We start from the raw sequence: 23,449 nt of genomic DNA on the forward strand, positions 1-23,449 counted from the left end.
GCCATTAAGGTGGTATCAATGCAATGCCCAGAATCCTACAGCCAGGCATAGGCCGTGAATGATCTCATAGTAACCCATTCCAACATAGTTGAATAAAACACCCTTTTGGGACTCAAAGTTCAGATTCCGGGACTTGGGGAGTCCAAAAAAATGGCTCTTTCCCCAGCTCACATTCCAATTAATCCACGTGTTTTGCACGAGAAACATCCTCCTCTTTCATGGCTCCAGGCCTCTCCCCACATCAGGACCAGGGTTGCCGTTGCAACCACAAACACAAAACAACACAGTAGGGATCATTTATTTCGGCTACAGCTGGTTGTTTGGGTGTCTGGAAGTCAGCGGGAACAAAATACTTCCCTTCTTTCCCCCTCTCCTTTCACACAATCCACATTCCATCCCTTAACTATTGCCCACTGATAGTCCCAGATAAAAGTGCTTTTTAGCACAATCCTCCCCCTCCAACAGGAACCGTGCCCAACTCTCTACCTCCGTGGACCCAAATCCATTTTGAAAAAAATAAATAGTAGATGGGGCAAACTGTGGCCTGAAAGCTATTTATATAGGCTCCAGTGTATGACTTATGGCGACCCTATTGTGGGGTTTTCTTGCTCAGATTTGTTCAAAAGGGTTTATTGCCATCCAGCGGAGTCTCCTCTATTTACTTATTTACAGTATTTATATTCCGCCCTTCTTACCCCAAAGGGGACTCAGGGCGGATCACAGAATGTATGCGGCAAACATTCAATGCCGTTTATACACTTGCATAGAAGTATATGGCTTTCCCATCTTCGGCATCCTGGAAGCTTGTGTTTGGTTCCAGGCACGGGGGATTGCTGTCACTTCATCTTCCTGTTGAAGAACTTTGTAAACTTCCTCCTTTTGACTGAATCACCAGCATTTTCCGGGGACCTTTAAAATACCTCCCCGTTTTTAAGTAGTCCCTATTTATTTACTCACATTTTGCTTTCAAAACACTAGGGAGGCAGAAGCTGGGCTAAAGGTTAGGAACTCACCCTGACCCGAGCTTGTCAACCTCCCGATGGACAAGATTTATGGTAGCTGGTGGTTTAACCTGCCGTGCTAAAGCCTGGTCCTCATTTGGAAGTTTTGAAGCAGAGGCTAGATGGCCATCTGTCAGGAGTGCTTGGACTATGTATTCCTCCCTGGCAGAACTATGTGACCTTTGGGATCCCTTTTAACTCTACGATTCTATGGTATGACTAGGAACAATGGGTTAAACCCTTGTGCTGGCTGAACTGCTGATCTGAAGGTTGGGTTGCTGACTCAAATCCGCGAGATGGGGTGAGCTCCTATCTATCAGCTCTAGCTTGCAGGGACATGAGAAGCCTCCCAGCTGTATGGTACACATACAGGCATCCCTTGGGCAACATCTCTGTAGACTGCCAATTTGCTTACACTAGAAACGACTAGCAGTATGTTCGGAAGTCGCTTCTGACACAATTAAAAAATTGTATGACTTCAAGACAAACAACATTTATTAAATAATGTTCTTTGCCCACTTTGAATTGTCTGATTTTCTCACACACACCCCTCCAGGTTCTGCTTCACGTATAAGAACAACACCCTGTGTTCACAGTATTTAATAAACTTTTATTTTTATTGTTTTTTAAAAAGATAACTGATTATCTACAATCAATAGTGGGGAGAATAGTGAAAGGTTTAAAAGCTACACAATCTAGACTCACCAAGGGGTGGAAAGCAGGGGCAGAGGAAAAGATGGTGTCGGTGGAAGAGACCCAAGTGGGATTGAAGGATATCGAAACAAGAAGATGTCTGGCTCTGTACACGTTTATAATCCTTTGTGCAATTGCAAAGTGTTCCTCTTGTAAGAGTTTGTTTAAAAAAGGAGGCAGGTTGCGTTCTTCTCCCCAAATCTGATCTTGGCACCACTTGTGTGCTTTAAAAGAAAATGAGGCTATTTTCTTCATTAAAAAAACAAACATACACAAGTTTCCTACAGCAGCATTTCTTAAAAACATAAACCCAAACACAGTTCTCTTCCATACAAAAAGGCAATATATATATATTAACATTTCCTAACAAATAAGCTCATTTGTACCTATATAGAGTTTTCTTTTTAAAAAAGAAGAAGAGAACACACCCTACACAAATCCGGTGAGGCAGTAACAGAGAAATTGGTGCTTTCTTCACCCCGTAAGAAAACCATGTGCAAAATATACCCTGCTGCGGAGGGAGCTTAGAAGGTTGTTAATTTGGCTAAATTAATAATACACCCTTCTCCCTGGATAAAGCAGAACTTGCTCTTCTAGAGTAACAATGTGGCACGGCCATGGATCAAGCCCTAAAGGTTTTGTAGGGTTCGCAGACAACAAAGGAGTGTTTCCAAAGGACTTTCGATAAATTCAAAGGATAAAAAAGATAAACCATGGCTCAGGCATCTTTTTCAGCCCATTCCCGAAGGAGAATGATCCAGATGTGGTTGGGACTGCAATATACATGGAATATTTTCCGATTTGGATATTTAAAATGCCAGCCAGAAGAATGCAGAGGAGGAGAAAACCATGAATTCTAGAAATCTACAATATATTGGAAGGCTCTGTTTGAAACTGGGGGAAAGACAAGGCCAACCCAAAGCTGAAACATGGGTACAAGACCAATGGCACACTCCTTTGATTACAAGGCCCATCATCCTCCACGGCCAGGATTGCTGGGTGTTATCGCACAGCACAAATGTTTACTCAAGGTAAAATCAGCCTAGAAGAGCTCCTTACTCCCAAATTTGGGGTGCCTTTGTGCCATTCTAAGCTTATCCTCCATATTATACCCCCCCCCCCCTTTCATCACCTCAAGCTACAGGTTCAAGTGAATACCCAGAAAGATGAGTTATTTTGAGAATCCAAGCATCTCCAAGCCTTCGATGAGTGGTGATGGTCTCATACCCAAATGGAGAAGGCATAGTTAATATTGGACAACAGGTAGGGTCTTTGACATTTCAGATGGCTGCTTATTCCAGTATTGTCTAAAATGCAAGTCTACAGGGAGTGATCTTTTTAGAGCAGAAATGCTGGCAGTTTTTGTAATCCTTCGGATCTCATCTCATATCCATAGCCTCAATTTCTCCAAAGGATGTTCTTTCCAAATCAAGGCAGAGCAATGGCATTAAGCAGATCAATCTGGCAGAAGAATCAGAGAACCAAAGTCTCCAGAAGGCAAGTAAACCAGACAGGGAACATATCAAGGCCAGTATTTCATTTGGCACAGCCAATGGCATGGCGTCGATTTTGGATCTCCAATAGCAAAAAAGCAATTAGAAAAGTATGTGTAGAAACATGGAAAGCAACATAAATCCTTGTCCAAAGGTGCTGCCATCGCCGATTGATGCCTCCCTCCCGCATTTTGCTTCTTCTGTCTAGCCCCAGAATGGAGGTCATTGGTAGAGAAGGTAACTCTTGAGAGATTCCGGCAGCGGTAGGTCTTGGATCTCGTTCAATCGAGATTTGCCCAAAGTAAGGCGCACAGTTCGCCGGCAAAGGTCCATGAGAGGCAAAGGTTCAGCTGCAGGAAGACAGACAGAAGCACATACTGTTAACCATAGAATTGGCAATGGGGCTAGACTAGATAATCTTGTAGTGCCTGCAATATTTATTTATTATTTTTATCCCACTTTTCTCCCATGGGTGAGAATCAAAAGTGGTGAACAATGGTTAAAACAATAGAAATTACATGACACTAAAGCAAAAACAGAATAAACAAATAAAACATTACATAAACCATATATTACAAGCTTAATAAACACAACATGTACTATTACAATTCCCTGGGCCTCCGGCCGTGAGCTCCGCTTCTTTAGACTATATAAACGTAAGCAAGCCCAAGATAGCCTTCACTGATATGCCTTACTCGTAGCAGCCTGGTTTTATTTATTTATTTATTTCGTGTCAAAAGCATTGCATAATAAATAAGTTTAAAAATGATAAAATAAAGGAATCACAAACAGCTAAATAGTTTTGGACCAAAAGCGGGCAACAGCAGCCTGGTCATTTCCTATTATGGGTTATCGGGGAAAGGCCTGCTTCCACAGAAAGTTTTTGACCTGTGCACGAAAGGCCAGTAGAAAGGGGGCCAATTGCATCTTTTTGGGGAGTTCCAGAGCTGCGAGGCCACCACCGAGAAGGCGCTCTCTCTTGTTATGGAGGATACAGCTTGGAAAACTCACAGCAACCCACTCTACCAATTGATCATTGCTCAAAAATCCAAAATGCTGACTGACATCAAAGCCGATTTATTATTCAGATTAAGTGTTTAATCCAGTGTGTGTCTGCACCTTCAAGTTGCCTGTTGACTTCGGGCAACCCTATGGCTTCCATAGGATTTTCTTAGGCAATGAAGACTCAGAGGTAGCTTTGCCAGTTCCATCCTCTGAAATATAGGCTACAACCTCAGAATTCCTTGCACCCCTTTATGTTTTTCAGGACCAGCAATTGCAACTTAACAGAAATGTATGCAATTAACATGGCATGGAAAAATTAGGTCCAGAGTTCCCTGGAGCCAAGCATCAAACTCTGTGGATCCAAACTCTGCATCCACAAAAGTAATACTGCGCATATCATGAACTCCCTTCTACCAAGTCTGCACACATTCGCTCAGCTAAAATAACCTCAACATTTACCAAACTTTTTTTGTTTTGATCTGAGTTAGGCAACATTGAACTGCTTGTATATTACACCAGCAAATGTAAACACTGAGAACTGGTTACATGGCTGACTAAAGATTATCTTGATACCTTTCAAAACAAACAGAAATTCACAAGGAAGAGACAAAAACTGGGCATGCTTTGCTCCTTCACTATATCATGATCTAGACTTATTTGAAAAGGTTGTTGGTTTAGATACTGAAATAGCCTTAAGGTATCAGATACTGTCAGACCTTGGAAGCTAAGCAGAGTTAGGCTTGGTATTACCTGTATGGGAAACCAACCAATACTAAATGCTATAGGTCCTGTTTCAGAGGAACAAGGAAAACTACTTTAAACCCCCCCCCCCCCCCAATAAAATGCAAGTTGCCCAAATTGTACAAAATCCCACATTAAAAAATTGAAAAACAAATAGAAGATGTTACTAGTCCTCAGGGCTTCTGGGAAGCCTTGTTCTACAATTGTATTCTATGGGATTTCCAAAAACCAAAACCCTGCCGACGTCTGAATGACCATAAATACGTCAATCTACACAAACCAGATCAAAAGAGATACTCCTTGCGCCTGTGTTTAGCATGCATTCCCTGACGGCAGAATTTCAACCAGTTAACATCTCTGATTCCCATTATTTGCTCAAAGGTCTGGCTGGCCAAACCAAACGAATCCAGCTTGTTTGGCCTTCTCCTTGTTTGTCATGCGGTTTCGCTTGCGAAGATAATATATCTGAATTAAACAAAGATGCCATTGTAGGCTTCCGTACCAGCACATCGGCTCAGCTCCCAATGCTGGTTGGAATTATGATTGAAGGAAAGAGAAGAATACACAAAACTGTGGACAACAGCAAATGCTAATGAAATGAAGGATTTCTGGTGCTAGAATATTCAGTCGTGCTGGAGGACCAAGAGTATGTCAGATGCGGATAAATGAAACCATGGCTATCATGGCAGTTAAAGTGATGTCAATCTGCATGAATATTACAGTGTAGATTGGTCCCAGGTCTCCTGTCATGTGTACTGCAATGAGAAAAATGCATACTAGATGCCTAGCCCTATGGAGCTAAAAAGGTCAAATCTCCTCCTGACTGCAGATCTGTTTCTATCAGGATTCCCAGGCACACATTTGCAATCTGAAAGGGCCAATAAAACCTCAAAAGATTCCCCCTTTATATTTGCAATTCAGACAAAACCAGGAACAAAATGCCACACACATCGAAGAAAAGAACAAGACAGCCTTGGAGGCAGATGGGTGAAGAAAGAGATTAGAAGGGTGTTTTGCTGAATCGCAGCTGAGTGATCTGACTCAGCGCAAAAAGCTCTTATCTTGAACAGGAATTCAGCTCCCTGGGTGCAGATAAGCAGATTTTTAAAGAAGGTGAATTCCTGTAACATATAGCAGTATAAGGATAGAAACGAGGAGACAACAAAGACTTGGAAAATCAGCCGTGAAGGAATGAGGAAAGACAGCAGTCAGATCACCGTAACTATGGAACTCATATCTGCAGTTTGTTAGTTTTGGATAAAAAATGTTTGCAGAAACATGCTGAACTAAACAAAGTTTCGATACACTGAGCTATCATAAAGGAAAGATGTCACACTCTCAGCTATCCATGGGGACAATTTTGGAGCATTTTGGAATTCTGTGCAAGGGATATTCTGTATAATTACTTAAACATCCTCGATTTTGTTCTCCATGGGGGGTGCCTGGAACCAAGCACCAGTGGATACAAAGGGCCCATTGTATATTTGTATTTCCAATCTCAAACCAAGAGAACAAATACTTACGGTCCAGTCCATTCAAGTAGCGCATGCGGATTTCACAATGGCCCCACACGGCGCTCACCACTGGGTAAAGTTTCTTCCCTTTCAGCCCACGGAAGGCCACCCCCATGTACTGCCCATCCACCACGAAACTCAGTGTCCCATCGTCCATGTCCAGCACCACCAAGAAGGAGTCCGGCACCACAAAGGTCTCGTCAGGCTCCAGGAAGGCTGGGTAGGTCTTGCCAGGCTGGTTCTTGCCGTCATGGTAGAGCCGGTTGCGCCCCAGGTCCCAGCCCCAGGACTCATGGTTATTCCCCACCAGCGTTGTGTAACCCACTGAGTGCAACGGGGCCTCGGCTGTGGCCACCCCAACTACAGCATGGGTGCCCCGCTGGCGCATGGCCCAGGTGATCTGCCAGACGTGGAGCCCCCGCGTGTAGCCCACTTTGCCCCGGATGGCGTCTGTGCTCTGGGCCACCGGGTGCCTGTGGAAGATGAGTTTGTCGTCCTCCTTCACAAAGACATTGAGTGACCGGTCATCGTTGTTCCATGAGTGTGTCAACTGGGCCTCATAGGAGGCAGATGGCATGTCCAAAAGTAAGTCCAGCCGGGCCGGCTTGCAGTAGTCCAAACCCTGAAGCGCCTGCTTCAACGGTCGGTAAGCTGGGTCCCGCATATCCACTGTCTTGATGCCGCCGGTCACTTTCTGTCCCATCCTGATTCTTGATAGTCACCTATTTACGGTCATCAACCAACCTTTTTTCTCCTTCTTCACCTATCGATGATCATCAACGGACTTTTCCTCCGGCTTTTCGCAAAGGTCATCCAGGACTTCAGTGGAAAGAGGAAAGGTTGCTATGAAACAAGGCTGAGATGATGCGGTCGCTGGTCGGGATTGCTAATGGGTGGAAAGAAAAACAAGATGGAAGAGTTAAACATTAAAAGAAAAAGGCACTGTATGCGTAGGGAGACAGACAATGTCTCTTAGTGATCTGGTAATATTACTAATATGGCTTCTGGCAGAACGGTACAGTTGCCACCACCTTCTGTTGGAAGGGTTGCCATGTTCTAAGATGGAATGACTCATATGCCTCGACAAAAAGGTTCTAGGTTCTAAGAAAAAGGGAGATTATGCAAAAGGGAATTGTTTGGGCTACAGCTCCCAGAAGGGCATGGCGGCTAGGGCATTCTGGAAACCACTGTCCCAAATAAGTTTTTGTGTGTGGCTGTACCAAGAAGAAAATATGGCAAAAAACCACTCCATCTTTTTTTTTAAAATGAAGGGCTGAAAGGGTGGGACCTTGCTTTCGAAGAAAAAAAAAAAAGAGAGGCTTTAACACATTTCCTGGAGTGAGGCAATCTTGCGGAAATCCAGCCAGCTGCAGTCACCACCGTAACTTATGACCAAGGTTTCGCTGGGTATGGAAAAATGTGCTCCAGCGTGAATCAGACCCTGTGCGAACAACACACCCGCAAAGAGAAAATATTCTTTCAAAAGCGTGAAAAAAGTGTGGGGGGAGAAGGGTGCTAAAATGACAATGATGCAAAGAGCCAGCACTTCACATCAGATACCCAGGAAGACAAACACAAATGTGTTTTCAGGCCAGTTTGATTTTTCCAGGTTTTGGAGACTGGATTTGCCACACCTTGGAACTCCTTTAAAGTTCAGACTGACACCCAGAGCAGATTTTCATGAAAGGCAAACAATTGGCACAATAAAGCATACTGGGTGCAAGTTAACTAGCAAAGAAAGTGGGATGATGGTCACACTGGGAGTCAAGGCTCTTCTGGACTCTTGGACCAGTTCTTAAACACGCTTCTGGAATGAGCTTCGTGTATTCCAAGTAGACTGGAACGTACTTAGTCCTAATCTTTTTTTATACTGGTTTTAAACCACTTCATTGGATGTGTTGCAATAGCAGATTCCCAGATTAGCTTAGTGTTTACACCTTATTTTTTTTTTGGTTATTTAATATTTAATGTTTATTTTACTTAAGTGATATTTGTCTTTACTGTTCTAATGTAGCACAAATCCTATGTAAAATCATACTACGTATTTTTGACATTAATATTGAAATCTGAAATATATACAGAAAGTCACTGGTCTTCGCAGAGAGATGCATCAGACGTTACCTACTGCCTTTGAGGCTTGATGAAAAGTCTAGCAGACAAAAGCAGCTCCACTAAGTTTGTTTTGGTGGTTAGGACTGGCTGCTACATTTCCTTTGAAAGCAAAAGTAACCGAAGACACCTAACTTCAATCTTTGCAGTGACAGATGAGGAAAACAGATAATGTCCAGTTTGGGGATTCCAACTCTGAACCAAAATGTGCTGCAAAATGAAGGTGATCAAAGGAGGCTGTCCAATGTCATTTGACTTGGCTCATTGCAATAAAACCTTGGGAGCCATAATTTTTATCTTCTCTGGCCGAGAGTGCTAATGCCTCACTAAACTACTACTCCTATGAGCCATGGTATCGAACTGCATTAATTGTATTATAAAAGGGAAGGTAGAGACAGAATTGTGACTTTTCTCCTCTTTTTGGGACTTCCTTCTTTACTGGAAAATTTTAACTAGCGGGATTAAGCAATTCTTCACACTCCAAACAAAACCGTGTCCATGGCTTTTCAAACACAAGGCATTTTACTCAATAATCAAGACTTGAATAGAGGGAGGAAAGTCCCTTTATTCAGTTCATTGTGGGGAAGCCTTCCAAACACAACATTTCTGCCAGGAGAGCTTTTCCGAGAAAAAGGAGCAATCGCAGACTTGCACATGAAAGGGGAAAATCCCATTTTGCCAATTACATGTATAGTAGGTCCTCCACGTTTGCTGGGTTGGGGGTCTGGGGTCCTCTTGAAAGTGGATAAATTGCAAATAAAATGTTATTTTTTGGGTTGCTGTGAGTTTTCCTGACTGTATGGCCATGTTCCAGAAGCATTCTCTCCTGACGTTTTGCCCACATCTATGGCAGGCATCCTCGGAGGTTGTGAGGTCTGTTGGAAACTCGGCAACTGGGATTTGTATATCTGTAAAATGTCCAGGGTGGGAGAAAGAACTCTTGTCTGCTTGCGGTAAGTGTGAATGTTGCAATTGATCATCTTGATTAGCACTGTATAGCCTGGAAGCTTCCTGCCTGGGGCAGATCCTTTGTTGGGAGGTGTTATCTGGCCTGATTGTTTCATGCCTGAAATTCCTGGGTTTTTTTATCTGGAAAACAACTCTTAGAAATCTCTAGGGCCTCTGCTGTGACTCTATGGTATGTTGGGACGAAAATTCAGGTAATTTAAATGGAGGTCTGTAGTATCCACAGCTTGAGATACTGACCATCTGGCTGGGAACGTATCCCCCATGGATTATGGGGTCTTATTTATAATCTATAGTCATCATGACTAATTACCACAGATAATCTTATACATGGGTTTGCCCAATCCACTTTTCAATGCCATCCGTGTTGGCTTCCATTGCTAATTCTTATGGTTAGGAGTTCCTTTGACTAACTATGTGCTATAGATCAGAAACCGAAGAAAACACTCAGATACTGAACTATGGCTGACTGAAATGAGTGAATGAATAAATCAGGGCCAACTACATATAAGTCAGTACAGCCTTCATCCTGCCCTTCCCAGATAACTATCAACTTAATGCCACTAATAATTTAGTTTATGTAACACATATACACCTCCACCCTGAGTGCCAAGGAAGCCACACACTGGTTGCCAAACAGGCTTTTGGGCTATCAACCCAGAGCACCAATTGTGGAATCACGCCCTTTTCCATGCAAGTCAAACAGGTGTCATTATATAATGAAGAGCAGCCTAGAGTGTCCACTGTTGAGGCGTCCAGGGCCGTTATGCAATTGCAAATCCTAGATCTGACATAAGACATGGGGAAATTCAGGCGCTGCCAACCAAGATGCCCAGAATGCCTTTTGTCTCTGTTCCGGGAGACTAGGATGTGGCCCTTCAGGTGTGATTGTGTTAATGTGGGATTTGTGTATTGGTAGTGTTTAAATGAAATTTGTGTCTTGTCTGCAGTTGTGTGAGGGTGAGGAATGCTGGGAGTTGTAATCAACCTTGACACTAGAATGATAGACGTTCACCATATGGTTTCCTCATAAGTAAACCCCAATCCCCCCCCCCAACTTAATGGGTGCAGCATTATATTATTATTCTTTCCTGCTTCCTTCTCTTAACAATACCCAAAGCAGCTCATTACACTAAAAACAACATATACAGTAGAGTCTCACTTATCCAACACTCGCTTATCCAACATTCTGGATTATCAAACGCATTTTTGTAGTCCATGTTTTCAATATATCATGATATTTTGGTGCTAAATTCATAAATACAGTAATTACTACCTAGCATTACTGCGTATTGAACTACTTTTTCTGTCAAATGTGTTGTATAACATGATGTTTTGGTTCATAATTTGTAAAATCATAACCTAATTTGATGTTTAATAGGTTTTTCCTTAATGCCTCCTTATTATCCAATGTATTCGCTTATCCAACATTCTGCCGGCCCGTTTATGTTGGATAAGTGAGACTCTACTGTATTACCATTCAAAACCTACAATATTAAAAATTAAACATAGAACTGTTAAAACAAATAGTTAAATTCACCTCCTGTGTTTCACCCTATAGCCGTGTCAAAAGACGGTCCTTGGCGAATGCAAGCATCAGGTGGAGGCATCAGCTAGCAACTCCCTTCATCCCAACGTGGTTGGTATGTGGGGATGATAGGAGGTGCAACATCTCCATGGCCATTGCAAATGCATTGTTAAGCCCACTGCTTGCCTGCAATAGCTATTTGTCTCAATGCCTCACAAATTAATATTGCTTGCCTCTTAACTACCATAGGCAACATTGGTTGTTGATGCTGGGGAATAGAATCTGGGCTTTGCAAATCCCCAGAACATTCCCATCATTACAGTATCCTAAACCAGAGGGTGATGGGACATGAAATCCAATATGTCTAGGGGCTAAGCTTCCGGATTCTTTTGGCTTTCAACACAGACCACATGGGCCAGTGACTGTGGCATAACCAACTGGCTAAACAGGGCTGCTGGCTTCTGTGATTCGGCAACAGGAAAAACCAGATTTGGAAGCACAAAGTGGAGAGGAGGGCACTGTAGTCTCTCTTAGGAATCGCAGGCTCCTAGCTGTACGAAGCTGGCATTTTTTTAATAATGTCAGTGCAGGAGAAAGTTTATTTAAAAACACATACTAAATGCACTGGAGATTGTAAGTCCCATGCAGTCAACAGCAGATAGACTCAGGAAAAAGTTCTGCAATACCGATTGCATTATCGCCCACTACGCAATCCGAGGCTGGATGCAAAGGGCAACAGAGAGGAGCCAAAGTGGCCATCTTCATTCAAGTCCTTTGAGACTGGGTGGAATTTGAAAAAAACTAAACAGTGTAAGGGGAAAAAGAGATAATGAATTAGATTTGTTGCATATACCACTTCTGTTTACAAAAAGACAGCTTTAGCCATGATGCCAACAAAGACTGCCAAACCTATCAGTCTGATGACAATGTCTCAATTAAAACTGCAGTTTCCACCTAAGGGCCCTATATGTCAGAATCCGATCTCAGCTTTTCTATTTTATCCCAGATTATCTGGTAGTGCGGACTCATATAATCCAGTTTAAAGCAGTAAACCTGGGATCAGATCTTGTGATACAGGGCCTGTCTAGAAGGGCGCTTAAGTCTACCTCTACCAGATAATTGTCCCTTGAAAGGGAGAATTGCATTTTTCTGGCAATCCCGTTCAATATAGGATGGGGTCTTTGCATTTTGCTCACAGCAAAGTGACACAGAAATGGTGCCCCAGACGCTACATTTGGAGTAGTTTTAGTAGCGCTTAGTATATGTGTGCAGTGTTAAACCAAAAGCATGTTAACCAACAGACCAGAGTTGGGAAATCACTGCCTAACCGATTTCCTCCCCTGCAACCTCCCAAAAGATTAGAGATTTTAAAAAATATGCTTCTTTCAGATGAGTCAAGACAGAAGAAGGGCAAAGGGCTGGCACTGCAAAACAGTTGCTCCACCAAACCTCAACCTTACACCATTCTGTCAAAGAACTATGTTGCCATACATAAGGCAAAAAGAAGGAGGGTACATCTGGGTTGCTATGAGTTTTCCAGGCTGTATGGCCATGTTCCAGAAGCATTCTCTCCTGACGTTTCGCCCACATCTATCGCAGGCATCCTCAGAGGTTGTGAGGTCTGTTGGAAACTAAGTAAGTGGGGTTTATATATCTGTGGAATAATGTCCAGGGTGAGAGAAAGAGCTCTTGACTATTAGAGGCTAGTACCTGGGGAAGTGTTCTTAAATTAGACAGGCTCCCTCCCTCCTGTCTTTCCAAAAGAGAACAAAAACGTGGTTATGGGATCAGGCATTTGAACATGAGTAGCAGCAGAATCGCGATATGAATATATGACTCATTGACAGACCCCCACCTGGACATTAAAAGCGCCTTAAATGTTTAAATGTACAATTATGCAGGTTTTAATGTATATTTTTAATTTTAATTTTTAATTCTGAAAGACTTTTAAATTTGATGTAAACTGTTTTTTTTTTAAGGTATATGTGGCGCAGGCGGGAGAGCAAGTCAGCTGCAATTAACTGCAACAATCACTCTGACCAGGAGGTCATGAGTTCGAGGCCCGCTCGGAGCCTATGTTTGTCTTGTCTTTGTTCTATGTTAAAAGGCATTGAATGTTTGCCTATATGTGTAATGTGATCCGCCCTGAGTCCCCTTCGGGGTGAGAAGGCGGGGTAGAAGTGATGCAATAAATAATAAATAAATAAATAAAGAACACTCAGAAAACAGGGGAATTCCAGACAGGAAACAAAAATACCAGCTAACACCTCCCAATATAGGATTCCCCGGGCAGGAAGCTGCAAGGCCATTCAATGCTAATGAAGATGGCCAGTGCAACATTCACACTTGCCCCCAACAGACAAGAGTTCTTTCTCCCACCCTGGACATCATTCCACAGATATATAAATCCCAGTTTCTAACTGGCCTAACCTCTGATGATGCCTGCCATGGATTATGGGCGAAACCTCAAGTGAAAATGCTTCTGGAACATGGCCATACAGCCTGGAAAACGCACAGCAACCCAAATCAAGGATTACTTATGTCGCACAACAACAACTAACTCAAGCATGCCTTCAGGGCTCCCTTGAGCCTTTATGACCCGAAACATGCTCTTAAAAAAACAGCAACCCAAGGCCCATATTTTTCAGATGCCAAACAATCTAGTTTATCTCGATTCTAATCCAAGTGCAACCTAACTTTTGTCCTATCTTCTGAGAAATATAAAGAATGAGCCTTGGAGCACTTTAAAGATTAACAGGGGTTTCTCTGCACATTCTCACGTATTCCAAGCTAATGCTTGTGGGCTGTTCAATCTTTATGTTTTGTACTATTGGCTTCTTCGCATCTTAAGAAAAGGGAAAGACATTTATGAAAATCTTTATACGCCAGGTGACATGTGATCTCAGGGTGGCATAGAACAAAATAAATTTGAACAATTTAAATAATTGTTGCGTGTCTTCAAATCATTCCCGATACAGGGTGTGTATACACTGTAGAATGACTGCAGTTTGACACCACTTTAATTGCCATGGCTTAATACCAGTACAGGGCTGGTCCCTGAGGTCACGAAGAGTCGGAAGTGACTGAACGAATAAACAACAACACAGTACTATGGTATACTTGGAGTTGTAGTTCAAGCTGGCCAAACAAAAATTCCCCTATAAAGGGAGTAGCCAGGCTTCAAAGCGGCTCTTTGATCGAGGTTGCCAATAATAATAATAATAACAACAATATTCTTATACCCCGCCCCATCTCCCCAAAGGGACTCGGGGCGGCTTACATGGGGCCTAGCCCAGACACAACAATATAAAAGCAGAAGCAAAACAATAAAGCAAATTATTCAACAATAAAACAAGGATTCCCCGGTGGTGATGGGCACATTAGGTGCCATGCCAAAAGATCTCAGCTGGCATTTGGAAACAATAGACATTGACAAAATTACGATCAGCCAGCTGCAAAAGGCCACCCTGCTGGGATCTGCGCGCATCATCTGAAAATACATCACACAGTCCTAGACACTTGGGAAGTGTTCGACTTGTGATTTTGTGATACGAAATCCAGCATGTCTATCTTGTTTGCTGTGTCATAATAATAACAATATTCTTATACCCCGCCCCATCTCCCCAAAGGGACTCGGGGCAGCTTACATGGGGCCTAGCCCAGACACAACAATATAAAAGCAGAAGCAAAACAATAAAGCAAATTACTCAACAATAAAACAAGGATTCCCCTAGGTATAACACAGCCAGGCATTGAAGCTGCAAGGCTATTCAGTGCAACAAAGGATTAACCTTGGTAGAAGGTGGCCAGGCTTTGAAGCAGTGATACTACTCTGTACCAGGGGTCCCCAAACTTTTTAAACAGGGGGCCAGTTCACGATCCTTCGGACTGTTGGAGGGCCGGACTATAGTTGGCCACTGAGCAGTAATAATTAATAATAACAATAATAATAATAACAACAATAATAATAATAATAAAGAAGGTTGGAAGAGACCCTTTGGGCCATTGAGTCCAATCCCCTTCTGCCTTTGTGCACCGAAAGCACAAGCAAAGCACCCCAGACAGATGACCTCCCCGCCTCAATGTTAATAATAATAGTAATAATAACAACAACAGTAATAAAGAGGGTTGGAAGAGACCTCTCGGGCCATTTAGTCCAACCCTCTTCTGCCTTTGTGCATCAAAAGCACAAGCAAAGCGTCCCTGACAGATGGCCACCCAGCCTCAATGTTGTTGTTAATAATAATAACAACAACAACAATAAAAAGGAAGGTTGGAAGAGACCCTTTGGGCCATTGAGTCCAATCCCCTTCTGCCTTTGTGCCATGGGGGCCGGATAAATGGCTTCGATGGGCCGCATTCGGCCCCCGGGCCTTAGTTTGGGGACCCCTGCTCTGTACTATTGAAGCTGGCCAACCAAAGATTCCCCTAGGTAGGAAGCAGACGGGCTTTGAAGTAGTGAAGCTATTCATTGCAATTCTAGTAGGCCAAAAAAACATTTCCCTAGAACGCAAGTACCCAGCCTTCCAAGCAGCAAGCCTATTCCGTTGCATTCCAGGTCACCGAATAAGGATTCCCATGAGAAGAAAACAGCCAGGCGTTGAGGCTGCAAGGCTATTCACTGCTATTCCATAAGCCACGGCAACGTGTGGCCGGGCATAGCTAGTGATTCTAGAATACTGAGCCATGTCAATTAAAGTGGTGTTAAACTGCATTCGTTCTACAGTGCAGATTCACCCAGAGTGACCCTATTGTAGTCAGTGCAGATTCACCCTGTCGGTTTTCATGGCTCAGCAGGAATTCGAACTCTTCTCTCTACAGTTGTAGTCTAACATTCAAACTATAATCCCTGATGGCTCTCAATTTTAACAACGGTATCCTGAAAGAAACTGCACTAAAAGCATATAAAGCAATTAGACAAGAAATAATGCATGTCTCCTGATGGACTGCAAATCCCAGTGGCAAAGGCAAGGCATGCTAGGAGCTGGAATACCATTTGCAGCATTGCAGGATCCCCACCCTTCCCATTAAAAAACCCTTCCTTCCTTGATGCTCTATTAGCTATCTTGTCTCATGGCCTTGTTTTTAATGTGGCTTTTATCTTCCCGGCTAAGTGCTGCTGCTGGCGATAATAGAAGCCAGCAAAGTGACTCAACGTTCACGAAGCCAAGCAAACGGTTACCTTGAGCCTTCTATTTAGGAAAGAAGTTGAGCAAGATCAGAGTCTCAATCCCATTCCCAATCCTTTGCAAATTAACTCAAGGGGAAATACATAGTTCAGGGTTGCCCTCTATTTAGTCTGGGTGGCACAGTGTGTTAAATTGCTGAGCTGCTGAACTTGCAGACCGAAAGGTGCCAGGTTCAAATCCCGGGAACGGAATGAGCGCCTGCTGCTAGCTCCAGCTCCTGCCAACCTAGCAGTTCGAAAACATGCCAATGTGAGTAGATCAATAGGTACTGCTCCGGCAGGAAGGTAACGGCGCGCCATGCAGTCATGCCGGCTACATGACCTTGGAGGTGTCTACGGACAATGCCGGCTCTTCGGCTTAGAAATGCAGATGAGCACCAAGCCGCAGAGTCGGTCACGACTGGACTTAACGTCAGGGGAAACCTTTACCTTTACTAATATGGATTAAGGGGGAATCACTCCCTTAAAGGCTGTCTACACTGCCAAATTGACATCACTTTTAACTGCCATGGAACAGGAAAGTTGTAGTTTTATAAGTCTTCCCTGCCACACTGGGCTCATGCCTCACCAAACTACAATTCCCAGGGTTCCACAGCATTGAGGCATAGCAGTTCAAGTGATCTCAGACATGCACCTGATAGCATTAGACTCTATCTCCTATCGTTTTCTGGCTGGGAGTAGAGAGAAACTTTGCAAACTTTTCCACTCTGTCAGTAAATGTTCTTTTTAAATTTCTATTATAAGACACTTTCAGCCCCATTAAAACAAAGTGGGATACCAATCACATAAATAAGCTGTCCTAGGAGGAGGAAAAGAGGAACACAAGGGAGGCATCCATTCACATTTTTGAATAAGGGAAGTAAAGGTGACCCAAACAGAAAGAAAACAGGAACATTTTTTTCCCTGTTCATATATTTGGGAACTTTTTCTCCAGGACAGACATGATGTTCCCTTATTCTAAGACAAAGGCGTATTGAAACATTCCCGCTATCCCAGCGTTGACATTTAAAGCCAGTCATGTTCTTGTTCCATCATCCCCCGAGACAAAGATCCTGGGGACAAACAGCTTCTGACTGGCAAGAGCTTATTTGTTTGTTTCTGTTTTATTTCTCTTGGTCATTGCATGTAACATTGAATGCTTGCCATTTTTGTCTTTGGACGTTGCCCTGAGTCCCTTCGGGGAGAGAGGGCGGGTTAGTAATAAAGTATTATTGGGTGTTGTGAGTTTTCCGGGCTGTATGGCCATGTTCCAGAAGCATTCTCTCCTGATGTTTCGCCCACATCTATGGCTGGCATCCTCAGAGCTTGTGAGGTGTGTTGGAAACTAGGCAAGTGATGTCCAGGGTGGGAGAAAGAACTCTTGTCTACTGGTGGCAAGTGTGAATGTTGCAATTGGCCACCTTGATTGGCATTGAATGGTCTTGCAGCTTCAAAGCCTGGCTGCTCCGTGCCTGGGGGAAATCTTTGTTGGGAATGTTAGCTGACCTTGTTTCCTGCCTGGAATTCCCCTGTCTTATTTATTTTATTTATTTACAGCATTTATATTCCGCCCTTCTCACCCCGAAGGGGACTCAGGGTGGATCACATTACACATATAGGCAAACATTCAATGCCTTTTAACATAGAACAAAGACAAGACAAACATAGGCTCCGAGCAGGCCTATGTCTTCCCAAGCTTTGAAGCTGTAAGGCTTTTTAATGCTAATCAAGGTGATCAATTGTAACATTCACACTTGCCTCAAACAGATGAAAGTTCTTTCTCCCACCCTGGACATTATTCCACAGATATATAATCCTCATTTGCCTAGTTTCCAACAGACCTCACAACCTCTGAGGATGCCTGCCATAGATGTGGGGGAAACATCAGGAGAGAATGCTTCTAGAACATGGCCAGACAGCCCGGAAAACTCACAGCAACCCAGTGATTCTGGCCATGAAAGCGCTCGACAACACAATAAAGTATTTTATTATTTAAACTTTAGATATTTCTGTGTTATAGGTTTTGCCAGTCTGCTTTTTGAGTACTATCAAAGCCCAGCTGTGGCTTTAAAAGCCACTTTCTCCATCTGAGATCCACACAAGCTTAAAAATATTTCCTGCTGAATGGAGGATGCTGTGCATTGTAATCTCTAAAGCCCACTTTCTTCTGTTCAAATCCACACAAGCTAATTCTTCCTTGCTGCCTGGTACATTCTGGAAACCATAGTCCATGAAAACAGGTATCTCCAGTTCTGATCCAAAACAGTCACATCCCCTTGAGGAGTGTGTTCCCTTTGGCTGGGAAATGTTCTTCCCTTGGGTCATAATTGTCCTTGGTGCTAGACATAAAAAGAAAAGTACATTCTGACTCAAGCCTCCAGCTAATTGCTGGGCTGCAATTACACCCAAATGTGTAATTTTCTCACCAGAAGAATGCGCTTCGGCATCCCAGCAAGACAGGGGTGTTTTTGTTTTGTGTCTTTAAGGGTGCATCACTGCTGTGGGATGAATGCAGTTTGGCATCGCCCCATGCTAGGGAACCCTGGGATTTGTAGGAAAATGGGAATAATAAGATTGGGTTGCTGTGAGCTGGGCTGTTCCAGAAGCATTCTCACCTGACATTTCACCCACATCTATCAGGCATCCTCAGAGGTTGTGAGGCAAGTGAGGTTTATATATCTGTGGAATAATGCCCAGGGTGGGAGAAATAACGGATGTCTGCTTGAGGCAAGTGTGAATGTTGCCACTGGCCACCTTGATTAGCATTGAATGGCCTTGCAGCTTCAACGCATGGCTGCTTCTTGCCCAGGGGAATTCTTTGTTGGAAGGTGTTAGCTGGCCCCGATTGTTTCCTGTCTGGATTTCCCCTGTTTTCTGAATGTTTTTCATTTGCTGACCTGATTTTAGTTTAATACTGGTGGCCAGATTGTGTTCATTTTCATGGTTTACTCTTTTCTATTGACATTATCTATCTGCTTGTGGATTTCACTGTGTTGTCTGACATGGTGGTTGTGAGAGTGGTCCAGCATTTCTGTGTTCTCAAGTAATATGCTGTGTTCAGGTTGGTTCCTCAAGTGCTCTGCTATGGCTGACTTCTCTGGTTGAATTAGTCTGCAGTGTCTTTCATGTTCCTTGATTCATGTTTGGGCAATGCTGCTGCGTTTGGTGCTATGGAGACTTGTCCACAGCTCTACGGTAGACTCCTGCAGAGGTGAGAGGATCCCTCTTGTCCTTGTCCTGAACGTAGCATTTGTTGGACTTTCCTTGTGGGTCTGTAGATAGTTTGTAGGTTGTGTTTCTTCCTCAGCTTCCCTATGCGGTCAGTGGTTCCCTTGATGTATGGTAAGAACACTTTTCCTCTGACTAGATCTTTGTCTTTCCTCTCATGGCTTGTTCTTGGCCTTGAAGCTCTTCTGATGTCTGTGGTGGGGTCTCCATTGGCCTGTGGACCCAAATGTTAAATTGCCTCTGTGTCTGTCTATATGCCGTATGTCTAATGGCATTGAATGTTTGCCATGCATATGTGCACTGTGATCCACCCTGAGTCCCCTTCGGGGTGAGAAAGAAGGGCGGAATATAAATACTGTAAACAAATAAAATAAAGAAGAGTCCACTTTAGGTGGTTCAGTTCACTTTGGAGGATGTGGAGTTTGCAGATTCTTTTTGCACCATCTGCCAGGGCTCTAATTGTGCTTCTTTTTTGACGTGGGATATGGTTGGAGTTTATATATAGGTATCTATCCGTGTGTGTTGGCTTTCTGTCTTTATATTGTTCTTGGGTCTATGTTAAGCATATTAGGCAACAAGACATATGAATAAATCTATACACATAATAAAAGTGTTACAGTAGAGTCTCACTTATCCAAGTTTCTGGATTATCCAAGCCATTTTTGTAGTCAATGTTTTCACTATATCGTGATATTTTGGTGCTAAATTCGTAAATACAGTAATTACAACATAGTATTACTGCATATTGAACTACCTTTTCTGTCAAATTTGTTGTATAACATGATGTTTTGGTGCTTAATTTGTAAAATCATAACCTAATTTGATGTTTAATAGGCTTCTCCTTAATCCCTCCTTATTATCCAACTTATTTGCTTATCCAAGCTTCTGCCGGCCCATTTAGCTTGAATAAGTGAGACTCTACTGTAGCTCCAGCTTCTGCCAACCTAGCAGTTCGAAAACATGGCAATTTGAGTAGATCAATAGGCACCGTTCTGGCGGGAAGGTAACGGCGCTCCATGCAGTCATGATGGCCACATGACCTGGAGGTGTCTATGGACAATGCCAGCTCTTTGGCTTAGAAATGGAGATGAGCACCAACCCCCAGAATCGGTCACGACTGGACTTAACGTCAGGGGAAACCTTTACCTTACCTAATAAAAGTATAAACAGTGTGGCCTAATTGTTGATTGATAAAGAATAATATTCAGAAATATTCAGAAACAGGGGAATTCCAGATGGGAAGCAATCAGGGCCAGGTAACACCTCCCAACGAAGGATTCCCCCAGGCAGGAAGCAGCTAGGCTTTTAAGCTGAAAGGCCATTTAGTTCTAATCATGGTGGCCAATGGCAACATTCACACTTGCAAGTTGGATATATAAACCCCACTTGCCAAGTTTCCAACACTCCTCACAACGTCTGAGGATGCTTGACATAGATGTGGGCGAAATGTCAGGAGAGAATGCTTCTGGAGCCTGGCCAGACAGCCCAGAAAACACACAGCAACCCAGATTTCGGCTCTGCTTCTAATACAGTAGAGTCTCACTTATCCAAGCTAAACAGGCCAGCAGAAGCTTGGATAAGCGAATATCTTGGATAATAAGGAGGGGTTAAGGAAAAGTCTATTAAACATCAAATTAGGTTATGATTTTACAAATTAAGCACCAAAACATCATGTTAGAAAACAAATTTGACAGAAAAGGTAGTTCAATATGCAGTAATGTTATGTTGTAATTACTGTATTTACGAATTTAGCACCAAAATATCACGATGTTTTGAAAACATTGACTACAAAAATGTGTTGGATAATCCAGAACATTGGATAAGCGAGACTCTACTGTACTGTATTTACGAATTTAGCACCAAAATATCACAATATATTACAAACATTGACTACAAAAACGGCTCGGATAATCCAGAAGCTTGGATAAGTGAGACTCTACTGTACTTGTTCACACCTCTGCCCTTTGGTCTCCCAGCTCTTTTGGACTACATCTCCCAGAATCCCCTGCTTGAGCTGAAGTCCAAAACAGCTAGAGGACCAAAGTTTCTTGTGATACAGACGGGACACTCCTGAACCTAAAAACATGAGTGTTTCTGATCAGTCAGGCGAGAGAGAAAAGCAAGCAAAGGAGGAAAAATAAAAAATAACACAGCTTTATTACACATAATAATAATAATAATAATAATAATAATAATTAATAATAATAATAATTTATTATAAATGTCCCCACTCCACTCTCCTCACCTCTTTCTTGATCCGGATTAGGAGTAGATCCTGCCTTGGGATGAAGAACAAAAGCCGCGCCAAACAAGGCGTTTACACGGCCGGGGCTGCAATCCGGATCGAGGGCGGTGGTGGCGGCGCCTGTTGGGTGGGATTCCGCTCCGGGACGGGCGACGCGCTCCGAACCGACCCCATGGTCTGTCTCCAAACAACAACAACCACAACTCCGGTTTCACTCCGCTTGGCTGCTGCCTGCAAAAGGGCCCTTCGCGCCGCTTGCTCGGGCCAGGACTAAAAGCCCAGCGCCCAGGGTCACGTGGGGGCGCCGAGGGACACGCCCCTTTGCCCGGGACGCCACGCCTCTTAAAGGAGACGCCGACCTGCCCCTTTTAGACTACATGGGCCAATTTGGGCCCTCCGGGTGTTTTGGACTTCAACTCCCACCATTCCTAACAGCCTCAGGCCCTTTCCTGTTTCCCCCCCCTAAGCCTGGCTGCTTCCTCCCAACAAAGGATTCCCGCCCCCAGGCAAAAAGCAGCCATGCTTTGAAGCTGCAAGGCTATTCAATACTAATCAAGGCAAGTAGGGCTTATATAGCTGTAGGATGTCCAGGGTGGGAGAAAGAACTCTTATCTGTTTGAGGCAAGTGTGGATGTTGCCACCTTGTTTTAGCATTGAATAGCCTTGCAGCTTCAAATAACATTGGGTTGCTGTGAGCTGGGCTGTTCCAGAAGCATTCTCACCTGACATTTCACCCACATCTATGGCAGGCATCCTCAGAGGTTGTGAGGTCTGTTGGAAACTAAGTACAGTAGAGTCTCACTTATCTATCACTCGCTTATCCAATGTTTTATTCTCTATTATTGTTGCTACTATTACATTTATTTTACTCTATTTTTATTTTTATTATTATTAATACATTTATTATTTCACTCTGATCTTATTATTAATACATTTATTATTTCACTCTGATCTTATTATTATTGCCTTTATTATTTTACTCTATTATTACATGTATTATTTTACTCTATTTATTATTATTATTACAGTAGAGTCTCATCTAACACTCACTTATCCAACGTTCTGGATTATCCAACGCATTTTTGTAGTCAATGTTTTCAATACATTGTGATATTTTGGTGCTAAATTCAGTAATTACTACGTAGCATTACTGCTTATTGAACTATTTATTCTGTCAAATTTGTTGTATAACATGATGTTTTGGTGCTTAATTTGTAAAATCATAACCTAATTTGATGTTTAATAGGCTTTTTCTTAATTCCTCCTTATTATCCAAAATATTCCCTTATCCAACATTCTGCCGGCCCGTTTATGTTGGATAAGTGAGACTCTATTGTAATTGAGGTTTATATATCTGTGGAATAATGTCCAGGGTGGGAGAAATAATGCATGTCTGTGAAAGTTGCCATCGGCCACCTTGATTAGCATTGATTGGCCTTGCAGCTTCAAAGTCTGCCTGCTTCCTGCCTGGGGGAATCCTTTGTGGGAAGGTGTTAGCTGGCCCTGACTGCTTCCTGTCTGGAATTCCTCTGTTTTCTCAGTGTTTTTTTTAAATTTACTGTCCTGATTTTAGAATTTTTTAAATACTGTAAAGTCTCACTTATCCAAGCTAAACGGGCCGGCAGAATAATAATGGATAATAATGTGTTTTGGCCGGTAGGCTGTTAGGAATTGTGGGAGTTGAAGTCCAAAACACCTGAAGGGCTGAAGTTTGTCCATGCTTGATGTAAACACACCCTGAACCAGACTTTTGTTTCAT

The 23,449-nt window shown here is 43.0% G+C and overlaps 2 protein-coding genes across 3 annotated transcripts in view; one reads left to right on the forward strand and one right to left on the reverse strand.

Moving 5' to 3' along the window:
- ankrd65 (ankyrin repeat domain 65) overlaps positions 1-23,449 on the forward strand; it is a 136,228-nt gene that overhangs the window by 17,704 nt on the left and 95,075 nt on the right. The gene's annotated exons all lie outside the window — the stretch shown is intronic.
- Positions 1,591-21,988, reverse strand: spsb1 (splA/ryanodine receptor domain and SOCS box containing 1). Its single transcript, XM_003228693.4, has 3 exons — positions 21,691-21,988; positions 6,457-7,333; positions 1,591-3,537 (listed from the first exon to the last, which is right to left on the reverse strand). Exons 2-3 carry the CDS (start codon positions 7,148-7,150, stop codon positions 3,410-3,412), a joined length of 822 nt encoding a protein of 273 aa, XP_003228741.1. The 5' UTR covers positions 7,151-7,333; positions 21,691-21,988; the 3' UTR covers positions 1,591-3,409.

Source organism: Anolis carolinensis, unplaced genomic scaffold (genome assembly GCF_035594765.1).
Source record: "Anolis carolinensis isolate JA03-04 unplaced genomic scaffold, rAnoCar3.1.pri scaffold_15, whole genome shotgun sequence".
Taxonomy (NCBI): Eukaryota; Metazoa; Chordata; class Lepidosauria; order Squamata; family Dactyloidae; genus Anolis; species Anolis carolinensis.

Coding starts and splice junctions, on each gene's coding strand:
- spsb1 (XM_003228693.4), bottom strand. CDS start 7,150: ATGGGACAGAAAGTGACCGGCGGCATCAAGACAGTGGATATGCGGGAC. Junction 3,538..6,456: donor CTACTTGAATGGACTGGACC/GTAAGTATTTGT, acceptor GTCTTCCTGCAG/CTGAACCTTTGCCTCTCATG.